The following is an 11,369-nucleotide window of genomic DNA, read 5'->3' as shown; positions in this document are numbered from 1 at the left end:
ACTCTTCCTCCGCCTCGCGTCCATTCTCGCCAGCACACCGTTCTTACCATGTAGTTGCCACACACGCCGTTGCCATGACGACGGTAATGCGGCGCCTCTTAAAGGCACGGCGCCCCGGCGGAAGCAGGACCATGACCACGAGCCCTTCGGTAATCCCCACCAGGGACAGAGAGAGGTGCATGTGAGCGATGCCTCGGATTTATGATGAAATCGCCGGCGTGCTCATCGGAACAAAAAATCGTCACTCCCACCAGCGGGCCCCCTCCTGCCGGAGGAGTGGGGCCTGCAGCACAGCCCTCTTTGCGCTGCTCTGATGGTCACTGTTACTGGTCCCCACAGCTGCATGCTGGGAATTCTCGAACCCGGCTCCGCACGTGAACCTCACGTTGTCCGTGTAATGCAAACAAACAACATCCGGTGAGATACTGCAGCTTCGATGAGTCCAGCAAAGACAGGTATGGCGAAGAATAGAACATAAATTAGACATTTTATATTAATGATGGAGTGAACCAGAATGTTTATTTTCACATACCGTACAAACTGCATTTTTAGTAGTACAACTGTAAGAGTTTATTCTTCTTCTGATTATTATTATAAATCTTGCCACCAATCATTGCCATAAAACATCGGTTCTCAACTTTTTCACCTGCGGAAAATTCCGGGGTGTCCGTAGGACCCGGTTTGACAAATGCTCATCAACAGCCGTGCAACGGAGACATGACAGCGGTGCCACTTGCACCGCTTTGAAGAAACACGTTTATCCGGAAACTGAGGCACAGGAGCTCATTCATCATTCGTAAAGAAACATCAATGGTCCCGATGAGGAAATAAGAGACCATTTAAGTTCTCAGAAAGAGTAAGAATGTAAAGAGCAAATGAAACACTTCCTTCCTCTCACTGACAGCGATCGCACACACGCTGAGCGACACACTTCCTCATCGCAGAAATATTAGTGGAAAGACCACAGTTACATCATTTTCCCCTCGCTGTGTGTAACCACATAAAAACAGAGGCATCTTTCACTCCCAGTAAAACAAAGTACAAACATGGTACATCTCCCTCGATCGTGTCCCTGCTGCGACCAAACTGACCGTATCCTTCGTATACTAGGGGGCAGCAGCAAAGGATCGTGGGAGCAGCCACTCTGAGAACCTCCGCGGAGGGCGAAGAGGCATTTTAAGGCAGATTTTTTAAAGGAGGAAAAATAAAAAGTGATGTGCCGATGCAACCCTCAGACCCTTTCTGGATGATTCCTCCCACGTTCTTCGGTTTGCGTCTTGTCATCGTCCGGTGGGGACGTGGAAGCGGAGAGGACAAGTAATGACGGAGCAGGGAAAAGAGGTCCGGGGCAACGCGGGGCCCACGAAGGCCTTCCGATAACGCGGAAAATTCCGGAACGCAGTTGTGCGAAGACTTAGAAATCCAGCGGAAACGCTGTCAGTTGTGAACGAACAAAACAAGCTGGTAAGTTATAACCAAAGCAAAGGATGTCCTTCCAGACACATAATGTGACAACATTTGCTCACGCTGTTCCCCATCCATCGCAGGATACACACACACACACACACACACGATACGGAGGACTGCATCGAGACAGCAAATTGTACTTTTAGAGGGTTAATTAATAGATGATACGAAAGGAGATGCGGAGCCGCACAAAAGCTCAAGGCCACGTGCGAAAGGAGCCGTAAGCAGCGCGGAGGAGAGACGCGTCGTCGACGTCACTTTCGTTCAGTGTGAAATAAGAGCACAAATAAAAACGGCCAAATAGGAAAAAGGCTGAACCGTTTTCCAGGGACGGTGCTTCTCGCTTCTGTGTAATATGTACTTCGAAACATAGCTAAAAACGCTGCTTTATTTGCTCAGTTTGCAGTATTTAAGTAACTAATTCATATTTTCCAAATACTAACAGGAGCAGCAAGGAATAAAAACAGAGAAATATCTCAGTTTCATTTCGCACTTTCTGCCGCCGACCCGAGGACTCGTGGAAGAGACGAGCGGCTGTCGGGGCAGTTTCTCGTTTTCTCACGGAGCGACAGAACCGGAACTCTTGTGGCAGGAGGGCTTTTCGCGTCTGCGGAGAAGAGGAAGCACAGCGCACAAGTGGAGGAACTGGGGGCCAAGGAGTGTGACCACAAACACACACACACACACACACACACACACACACACACACACACGGTGTTTCTAATGTTGTATTTTGTGAGAAACGATGCGGAGGAGCCCACACTCTGCTGAGAACCTCTTGGGCTCAGACAAAAGCTCCCGCCAGTTTCCTGCTGGTGGACATGTGGACGTGTGGACAGATACACCTCCCCTTTACGGGACTTTTAATTCCTAAATTTGATGGTCAGGACAGGAAGGAGGAAAAGAACAGGGTTTCACTCAGCAGCAGAGGTCAGGAGAAGCTGCCAGGTGCTGGACGCGGCGCCGCTGACCCTGGGGACCCGATGGACCCGGTAGCAGCACTTTGCGTAATGTTGCGTTAAAGGTCTCAATGACCATTAAAGGAGTTCTTCTTCGCCGTTAAGGGGTTAAAGGAAAGGTCAACGGGCCTGAAGCCAAACCAAGTTTATAGTGAAGGAGAGCTGGGGTGCCTGCGATGACCCTCCTGGGTTCTCGTTCCTCTTCCCAGACGATGCCGGCAGAGCAAAGAGAAGTGTCGAGAACCTCTCTGCTGAGGAAGGGACGTCCACATGGACAGGAGTTCCAGGGTACGATGCGGTTCTGCCCTCGGAGATCCAGTACTTTATAAGCCCGAGACCTGGACCTCGTTCCGGAGACCCTCGGGTACACTTACGTGTCCGGCCCAGCGCTCGAGTATTCCCCTCCCCCCCCGCAGGGAACTGTCACCTGTCCCGTCCACCGACTTTAGCAGAGTAAGTGAGACAAAGAGTGATGGGCGTGACAGTCTTTACTATTGACTGGGTGATGAGGACCAGGTTCAAAATGCAGTGTTTTGCTCCAGGACAGAATGAGAGGAAGAGAAGAGTGTGCAAGAGTGTGTTACCGCATGTAAAACACTTTTGTTACACTAAGACAAACTGCATTTCACAGAACTGGAAAACACTTCACACACAAGGTTCAGTGACGCTGGAGTCACACAGCTGGTTCAGTCCACAGTTTTAGGACACTATAACTCTCTCTCTCACACACACACACGAAGGATGTAATCCCTGTATTACAGAATAGTGGTGATAATGTTCCATCTAAAATGTACAACTTGAATTCCTCATACACAGATGGATTTAAAAAAAAAAAAAAAAAAATCAGTGTAAAACCATAAAAAAAGACATTTGGAACGAAAACATAAAAAACAGAAATTGTTAAGTATTTCTGCTATATAAATAACTCCTTTGTTAACAGTTATTGCTCTTAAAATCTTAAGTAGTACAAAAACATCTGTGGTCAATTACAGCTATAACAATCATACATATGTGTGTATCTATATTCCCTCACTCTCTGACACACACACACACACACACACACACACACACACACACACACACACACACACACACACGTACACAGAGTACTAGGTCAGCTGTGTGTGCTCCCTGTCCCAGTGTCACATGCCATCGGTATCAGTGTTGTCACTTCCTGATGTGTTGTCCAGGTGTAACTGTGGATGCTCCTTGGAGGTGATTTTGGACCTCAGCGCGTACTTCCTGTTGGGCAAGGTGAGGAAAAAAAGAGTTTTCCTAACATTATTGGCTATTTTATCCAATCTTTGCGTCGCTCTGCGTGTTACATATTTGCACAAAACACAAATCTCATAAAATGCTCAAAGGAGCCATGAAGAGGAAAGTGGTGTGGATTCCCGAGCTTCCTTTCCGTCAAGGAAACCACAGTTTCCCTCGTTCAGAACCGAGTGCCTGCGAAGCAGACTGTTTCAGTCCAGTGCAGGGTCACAGTGGTCCAGAACCTATCCAAAAAACCACAGGGTGCAAGGTAGAGTACACCAAGGATAGAGTACCAGTCCATCACAGGGCAATCTCACACACACACACACACACACACACACACACACACACACACACACACACACAGACAGACTCTATGAGCGAATCACCAATTCACCAGAAACACGTGTCTTTGGACTGTGGGAGGAAACCAGAGCACCTGGAGGAAACGCACACAAACATAGGAAGAACATACAAACTCCACACTGACCGAAGGGGGACTCGAACCTGTGCCTGAACAGCCCAGCACCGTACGGCACCTGCATTGCCCACTGCACCGCTATGGCACCCATTTCACAAACATTAATATTAATTATAACACTGCAGGTACATCATCGCCGTTGTAATTAATGCTTGTTTTAATCTTTTTTTAAAGGATTTTTCTGCTCAAACTCTGAGCCTCTGGTTTGGGAAAATAATTACCAACCTCCTGTAATAAAAGTGGAACCTGGTTCTGGGTCTTCTGTTGGGAAGCTGGTCGCCCGTGACTCTGATTCCCTGCTGCTGTCAAGAGGGAGGAGACAAACTAACGTCAATTGGAGCAAATCCAGTTCAGGTCCATTTATTGCTGCCCTGATATGACATCAAGTACCGCTTTATATATGTAGCCTCACACTGACATTTATTACTTATCACACAGGTTTGTGCTGGTTTGATGAGGATGTTTCAAAGAAAATGACCCACAAAATGCCTTCAACTGACTTTCATGCAGACAAGGCTGACCTGTCATTAGTTATAATTCTTTCATATTTCAACGAGTATAATAAACAATGTTAGTCTACCTCCACTTAGAATTTAACAAAGGATTCTGACATGTATTCACAGGTGTCAGGAGCAGTGTGTGGCGTTCGTATAGTGACACAATCTGTATCTGGCTTCAACCATCTAGAGCCCAGATGGCTTGTGTTCGTGGGGTCGGTTTCCAAGCAACGTGGACTAAAAGCGCACCGACTCGGAAAATGTGGCATTTTGTCCATTGACCGATGCACATTTTTCATTAGTTCCTCCTGGTTTCACTTCCTCCACAGACAAACTTTGTGCTCAATGGCTTCCGCTAGATGAACTGGCACCGAATCAGAAGAATTAGGCTTTGGATCTTCAGTCCAGAAGGAAGCTCTCCCAGACCTCAGAACTTAATCCGAGTTGCAGTCTGGAGGAAGAAACCTGCGTGATATCTTACCAATGGCAGAAGACTGTCGCCCTGACTATTCAGACATTCGCTGTACTCCTCAGAGGTGAGACTGCTGGGCTCTTCACTCGTGACTGGTGGGCAAACATGACACCCAATGTTATGGTGCAGTAGACAGGGCAGGAAGCAGCTCTCAGATTGGTCAGAATTGCTGGGATTCGCCATGGGACTAACTCCTCCATGGACGGTCCCAAGCCCGGCTGGGAAAGGCTAGCTAACCCCACATCGTAAACACTTTGCGAGCTACAGAAATGCCAACAAGGAAAGCCTGGAGAGCCCTTGTTGGCGACCCATGCCCCAGGAAGGGTGGAAGGCGTTGATGATGATAATGACCACGGGAGTGGAAGGTGTCTTCTGGGGCTACTGCTGGGCCACCAAGTGGCAAGGACTTGGCTACTGAAGACTGGTCATCTGAAAGTTACTGGTGAAAACCCCACTCCTCATTTGCAGCGTTTAACCGTGAAGGTATCGAAAACTGGCAAGATGCCAAGGAGTCTTTATAGGGAAACAAAGTGGAGATTTACTTAAGACAACAAGACTTCTTCCTATTTCCAATGAGCGATAGAAAGGAAGCCCTCAGTAAAATATGAAGCATCACTCACCTTGACTGGACCTGTCCTTAAACTCTTCCTCACTGGTCTGGCTCTTCAGCTAAATGAAAGACCACAGACTCAATGAGTGCCCATGTACTCTGTACCCCAGTAAAAGGCGAAGCTCTGATGAGTATGGTGAGAAGCAGATAGTTCCAGAAAATGAGCAACCCTTTCAAGATGTTCTAAGTTGCGACCTAATTGGGTTGGATAGAATTCAGAGATCAGTTACCTCCAACCAGCTCTGCACAGAGCAGTCCTCAAAGTCTGACGCCTAAGAGTAAAAATATTATATTAGTGACCGTCATACCACCACGCCCGATTGCCTGTGTATTGCATGCCGTTAGGAAGGTGTGTAAATAGAAGGTAGAGGCAGCAGGTGGCTGCAGCTCAGTGATGGTGTGTGTCTGAGAGTGGTGTACGGAGCTGTTCCAGGCTCACCGCTATGGGGGAGCAGGGATGTGTGAAACGCCGGAGCTTTGTCTCCAGGGAGATAACCTCCCCTTGGGTGCGGAACAGCTGAACCTGCAGCTCGTCGCATCGTTCACCAAGTTCCTGGATCTGCTTGCGGTGCTGGTCCTTCTCCTGGAGATTCCGGGAGTTTTCAAGGTGATAAGCTTCCCTCGTGCATATTGCCTGCGACAGAAAACACAACTCCTATTTCCACATGTCCTTCATCAGTCAGTCAACTTGTCCATGACTTTCACCCCGTTTGTCTCTTTAACGTGGCTATGAGCACACCTTGTCCCTCTCTGCTATAACCTCGTCCAGCTGCTTCAGGACATCCTCCATCCGGCTGCGATACACCTTAGCGTCTTTTTGCAAGATGGAGCACTGCAGCTCCAGCAAGTCCTTCTCATCCAGGTACTGCAAAAACAGGCGTAGTTCACACTCTGGGAGCCGGCCGTGTTACTGGAGAGCACGATACGTGGTAATAACACAGACTGACAGATGTAAGCTGCCTAGTTCTACTGAAGATCAAGAATAACTGAGCTAGAATGGACGGAAGGTCAAAGGTTTATCTCCGATTCTCTCTGCCTTTCGGTGTGTTGCTGTGTCACCTGTGTACCTTATCCCTCAGGTCCTCTGTGTTTCGCAGCTGTTTCCGCAGGATGTACATGTTGTTGACCAGCTTCTGGTTTTGTGCCTGCATCTTGTGCTTATAGTGCTCCAGAGTCTGGTCGTTCACCTTCTCCTGGTCCGGCTGGCTTGAACGTAGCATCTGCTGCAGCAGAACACCATTAGAGGCCTACGGGCTGAACAAGGGAGCAGTTGTACCATTCGGTACGGTTTCAGCCCCCTTGCAACTTCTCCACCTGCTTATGAGCGCTTCTGAAATGAAAAGAGCACTCTGGCCAAATGCTGTACCTGGAGAGCACTTTCCAGCTCGTGAACTTGTGCTGTGAGCAGGTCATTCTGCCTCTCCACCTGCAGGACCAGGTCTTGGCTGGGCTGTTTCTCCATGGCATTCTTCAGGGTCTTGGTGTGCCTGCGCTGGATCTTCGAGTCGCTCTCTGCATTCATCAGGCTGTGTTTGAGCCTTTCAATCTGAGCGAGAGCGTTTCACACACAAATGTGAGCTTTCATACAAACCACGGCAGTAATAAAAAAAAAAATCAAAATCAGATGGGGGATTTTGCTAAAGACGCACAGACGATTGCGAAAGAGAGAAAACATTCTCATTCTAAAAATCAGTTTAACTACGACACCTGACATCTTGACCGCTTCGAACCAAAACCACCACTCTGAGCCTTAAGCGCTGCACGACATGCATGAGCACGACCTGGGCGGTTATGAGACCATTTTCCGTTGGGGTTGGTCTATCCAACCTGGGCAACTTCTGGGTGCAGACAGCAGAGTGGCTCGTGAGTAAAGACGGTCTCCCTCACCTCCAGTTGCAAGTCTCGGTTGCTCATGAGAGCACTGTTCTTCCCCTCGCTCATCCTCGTGACCTCGCGCAGCAGGTTGTAGTTCTCGTCTTTCAAGTAGCGCGTTTCCTCCACAAGCCTGTCCCGCTCCTCCCGCATGCGGCACACACGCTCCTGCTGCTTCCGCAGCTCGCTCTCCCGCACCTGCTGTTGTCGGATGGTGTCCTCCTGCGCCACCAAGCGTGCAGACACCTCCTGTCTGTGCCGACGCTCCTCCTCCAAGGCCTTCTGCAGACGCGTCACCTCGCTCATCAGGAACTGCATGAGACCCGACTCACCTGCCGTATCTGCAACAAGACAGGAGGTGAGAGAAAAGAAAGCTACTCTGCACGGGCTCCTCAGCTGCCACTCAGGGTTCAACCACAGAGTTCGGCTCTGTCATGAGCGTAAGTCCTACTTGAAAAGCTAAATCGAAAGTGAATTCTCCTACAAATAACTCAGTATTTTAAACCCTGCATTTAAATGCGAAAAAATAAATAATGCAACGAAAGCAAAAGAAAAGGTGCAGCCTGTTTTTTAAAAGTGCAAGATTCCTGCCTTGTCTTTACACATGGAGAAAATCCTATTCAATTCCAAGTATGGAATATCAGAACTGCTCTGGACATCTTTAAATCCAGGCTTAAGACCCACGTGTTTTCTTGTAATTTCTTCTATCCTCATTTCCTGTTTCACTCTTATCATTAGTCATAGTATTTCTTTTTTCTTAATTTTATTGCTTTATCCTGTTGTTCTTGCACAACACGATGGCGCTGCGGGTGATTCTCAGCTCCTGGGCTGTGGGTTCAAATCCCTTCAGTCTGTGCGGAGTTTGTTCGTGTCCGTTTCCTCTCACTGTGCAAAGCCGGGCGGCTGTTCCTTGTTACAAGCGGTGCAAGTGGTTTCTTGGGCCCCGTGGACGTGTCTCCTTCAGTAACTTTGCCTAATTTCTTTTCATGCAAAGCTCAGCTCAGCACATGGTTCAGGGAAAATTTTAAAAAAGTTAATTTATTGTATTTATCCGAAAGTTCAAACTACATTTTATTACAGTTATTTTCATTTATTCATTTGGCAGATACTTTTCTCCAAAGGATATACATCTCTGAAAAGACTAAATATCTGTTTCATATGTCTTCATGTGTTAAAGGCTGAATTGACAGCACCGAAGGTCATAGGTTTGCATGTTTTGTTTGAGAGCGTTTTTTAAGTGTATGTGGTGTAGTAGCTGTTAGTAACTACAGTTAACTACATTCAAAAATTTACCCCCGAAACTAATAGCAGTTCCATCTTCACTTTATGACAACTCACCACCCAATGGGCTTTTCGGGAACAAATTACCTGCACAAGGCCGGGAAGGCTGTACGTGTAACTCGAGCGCATCGAATCGTACCGAAAGGAGCGAAAGGAAGTGTGCTTCCCTTGTTCCGGAGAGCGTCTCCTAGACTCTTGAGTATAACTACCGCGGTCCTTCTTAGAAAAGATCCCGGACGCAGAAGAGAAGACCGGGGACAGGACTCACCCACCAGTATGGAGAATGCCCGCGCAGGCTCCTTGCCCGTGATCTTGCGGTACACCTGAGGGTAGTCCAGCTCCAGGCTCTCCAGGAAAGCTACGTATCCCTTCCGCCCAGTCCTCTGCAAGATGTCCAGCAGAACTCCTGTGGGGAAAAAACGGTCAAAGCGGCAATGCTGCCAGATCCACTCGACACCCCTCGAGTTCCCGTCCCAGGACCAAACGCGGGGACATTTGCCTTACCGACTTTGCGGCGGCGGATCACCAGATTTGGGTCGTTGAAGATCTGCTCCTCATCATCACCGCTGAGCACCTTGCACTGCCGCAGGTAAGGGGTGATGCGTGACGGTTCGATGCTCTTAATGAGGAGCAGCCTGTAGTCCTCCAGCTGGACCCAGCACTCCTCGTCCTCCGCACTAGACATGTCCAGCTCGTGGGGGTACGAGCCTCGACCGCCGGAGGCCAAATCCACCTGACAGCACACCTGAAGCGGCCCTGACTCACTCCTGGAAGGACAGATGATCCATCTGATTCAATTTCAGTGACACGTCAGCAACATAGGTTTCCACCTGCTCTGAAACACCAGTATGTGTGACTGTGTGTGTGTGGGTGTGAGAGACATTGCTCTAGATTCATACATCCTAACCAGACTGCTACATTGCTCCACCCCTGCCCACTTGGTGGTCCAACAGCAAAAGCACGGTTCTCGGTTCTGGCTCCGACGTGATAGAACGACCTCCCCCTCTCTTACTCAGGACTGCTGAATCCCTCCGGAATTCAAGAAGGTTCTCAAAACTTTGCTCTTTTCAACTCACTTCTCTCCTAAGTGCTCCATAAACGTGTCCTGTTAAGCATTTAATGATTTAAAAAGAAAAAAAACTCTTTATGCAGCTACCACTGTAACGTGCTATCGTTCGTACCGTGGTATCTAACAGTGACTGTGCTCAAGAATCACGTTTGCAGCCAAATCTCTCCAGCTGGTGTAATGCACTTTTTGTATTGTTCTCGGAGATGTTTCCTTGCTTTGGAGAAAAGCATCTGCTGAAAGAATAAACGTGAGCGCAATAAGCAGAAGAGAAGCACATTCTCGATGACAAGGTTCCCCTTTTCGTTGTGAAGTTTCTGCTTGTCCAGAATGTCACAATCCTCGGCGGCACGGGGGCTGCTCCGAGTGCCAAGTGAATGAGCCAGTAAAAGTGAAAAGAAACGGCATGAAATAAATCACAAGGGCTGCAGTTTTTTTTACACTGTGTCTTAAGAGCTGCGGGACACTTCCTCTTTCAGAAGGGATGCAGGCAGCGCAGGATCGAATAAAGTGTAACATTTACAACAGAATATAAGTACAATAATAGTGCTGTGAAAACCGATCCTCCAAATAGTTGCGCTCCTCTGTCTCCATGGCGACGCTGAAAAACACTGAACTGGGGTACAAAAGGACTTGTTTGTCGGAGAAAACGTGGTACCAGGCAGTAGGAGCAAAATTACCAGGTGATCAATTTATCAATAAATAGCTGAGCAGCTGCACCGGAGAAAAGGCAGCGACAGGACAAATAAGCACAGAAGCTGAAAGGTGAACGTGTAAAAATACAGTGCTCAGCTCTGGTTATCACATTTTTTAGTGTTTTACAGCAGCCCATAAAGTACATTGTTCACCCATGTACCGCTTATTTAAAAAAAAAAAAAAAAAAAAAAAAACTTGTCCCAACCACCCCATGAAGCCCATGGGTCTTTAGTACCGCTCTGAAGACGACACCTGAGACCCACTGTCCTCTCAACAAAATCGAGAGATAGGTCTCTCTCCTTCGCTCTCTCTCTCTCTCTCTCTCTCTCTCTCACACACACACACACACACCTGATCGAGTACAGCAGAGGAACCCAGACTGAAATAAGGAAGACTCAGCAGGCCACGGGGTCCGTCCGCAGCACGCTCTCGAACCTTCGGTACTTGGAGGAGGCTGCAGCGGCTCCTTCGGACAGCGTCGACTCGGCAGCGCGGCCTGCGGATCTTCCGCACCTCACCGGACCCCCTGCGGAAGGCGTTCTGCTCTCGACAGCTGGCACACGCCGTGACCAATACCGCTCCGGACCGCTTTCTGGGAGGCAAATAGAGGAAGTGGCTGTGGATATGAGAGGAAGGGAAGTTCCTTCAGCTGGGCGTGACGACATAGCGCTGACCGATGGCACCTTCTTCCACTTTCCTTTCCCAGCCTCT

General features: G+C 48.5%; 1 protein-coding gene across 1 annotated transcript; it reads right to left on the bottom strand.

Moving 5' to 3' along the window:
- Positions 1-3,399: 3,399 nt before the first annotated feature.
- On the bottom strand, positions 3,400-11,185 carry card9 (caspase recruitment domain family, member 9). The gene is made up of 13 exons (XM_029247412.1): positions 11,010-11,185; positions 9,401-9,663; positions 9,165-9,302; positions 7,631-7,956; positions 7,110-7,289; positions 6,811-6,966; positions 6,483-6,608; positions 6,183-6,377; positions 5,974-6,015; positions 5,754-5,802; positions 5,143-5,225; positions 4,390-4,466; positions 3,400-3,668 (listed from the first exon to the last, which is right to left on the bottom strand). Exons 2-13 carry the CDS (start codon positions 9,579-9,581, stop codon positions 3,569-3,571), a joined length of 1,653 nt encoding a protein of 550 aa, XP_029103245.1. The 5' UTR covers positions 9,582-9,663; positions 11,010-11,185; the 3' UTR covers positions 3,400-3,568.
- Positions 11,186-11,369: the final 184 nt, after the last annotated feature.

The sequence above is a fragment of the Scleropages formosus genome, chromosome 21 (assembly GCF_900964775.1).
Source record: "Scleropages formosus chromosome 21, fSclFor1.1, whole genome shotgun sequence".
Lineage (NCBI taxonomy): Eukaryota > Metazoa > Chordata > Actinopteri > Osteoglossiformes > Osteoglossidae > Scleropages > Scleropages formosus.
Note: the sequence above shows the minus strand (reverse complement) of the source record. Positions and strands in the feature narration are given on the sequence as shown.

Excerpts from the sequence above, each read along its gene's own strand:
- card9 (XM_029247412.1), bottom strand. The coding sequence starts at position 9,581 with ATGTCTAGTGCGGAGGACGAGGAGTGCTGGGTCCAGCTGGAGGACTAC. Across the intron at positions 5,803-5,973 it reads CTGTGCAGAGCTGGTTGGAG|CTGAAGAGCCAGACCAGTGA; the intron begins GTAACTGATCTC and ends TCTTTCATTTAG. Across the intron at positions 4,467-5,142 it reads GCGACAGTCTTCTGCCATTG|CAGCAGGGAATCAGAGTCAC; the intron begins GTAAGATATCAC and ends CCCTCTTGACAG.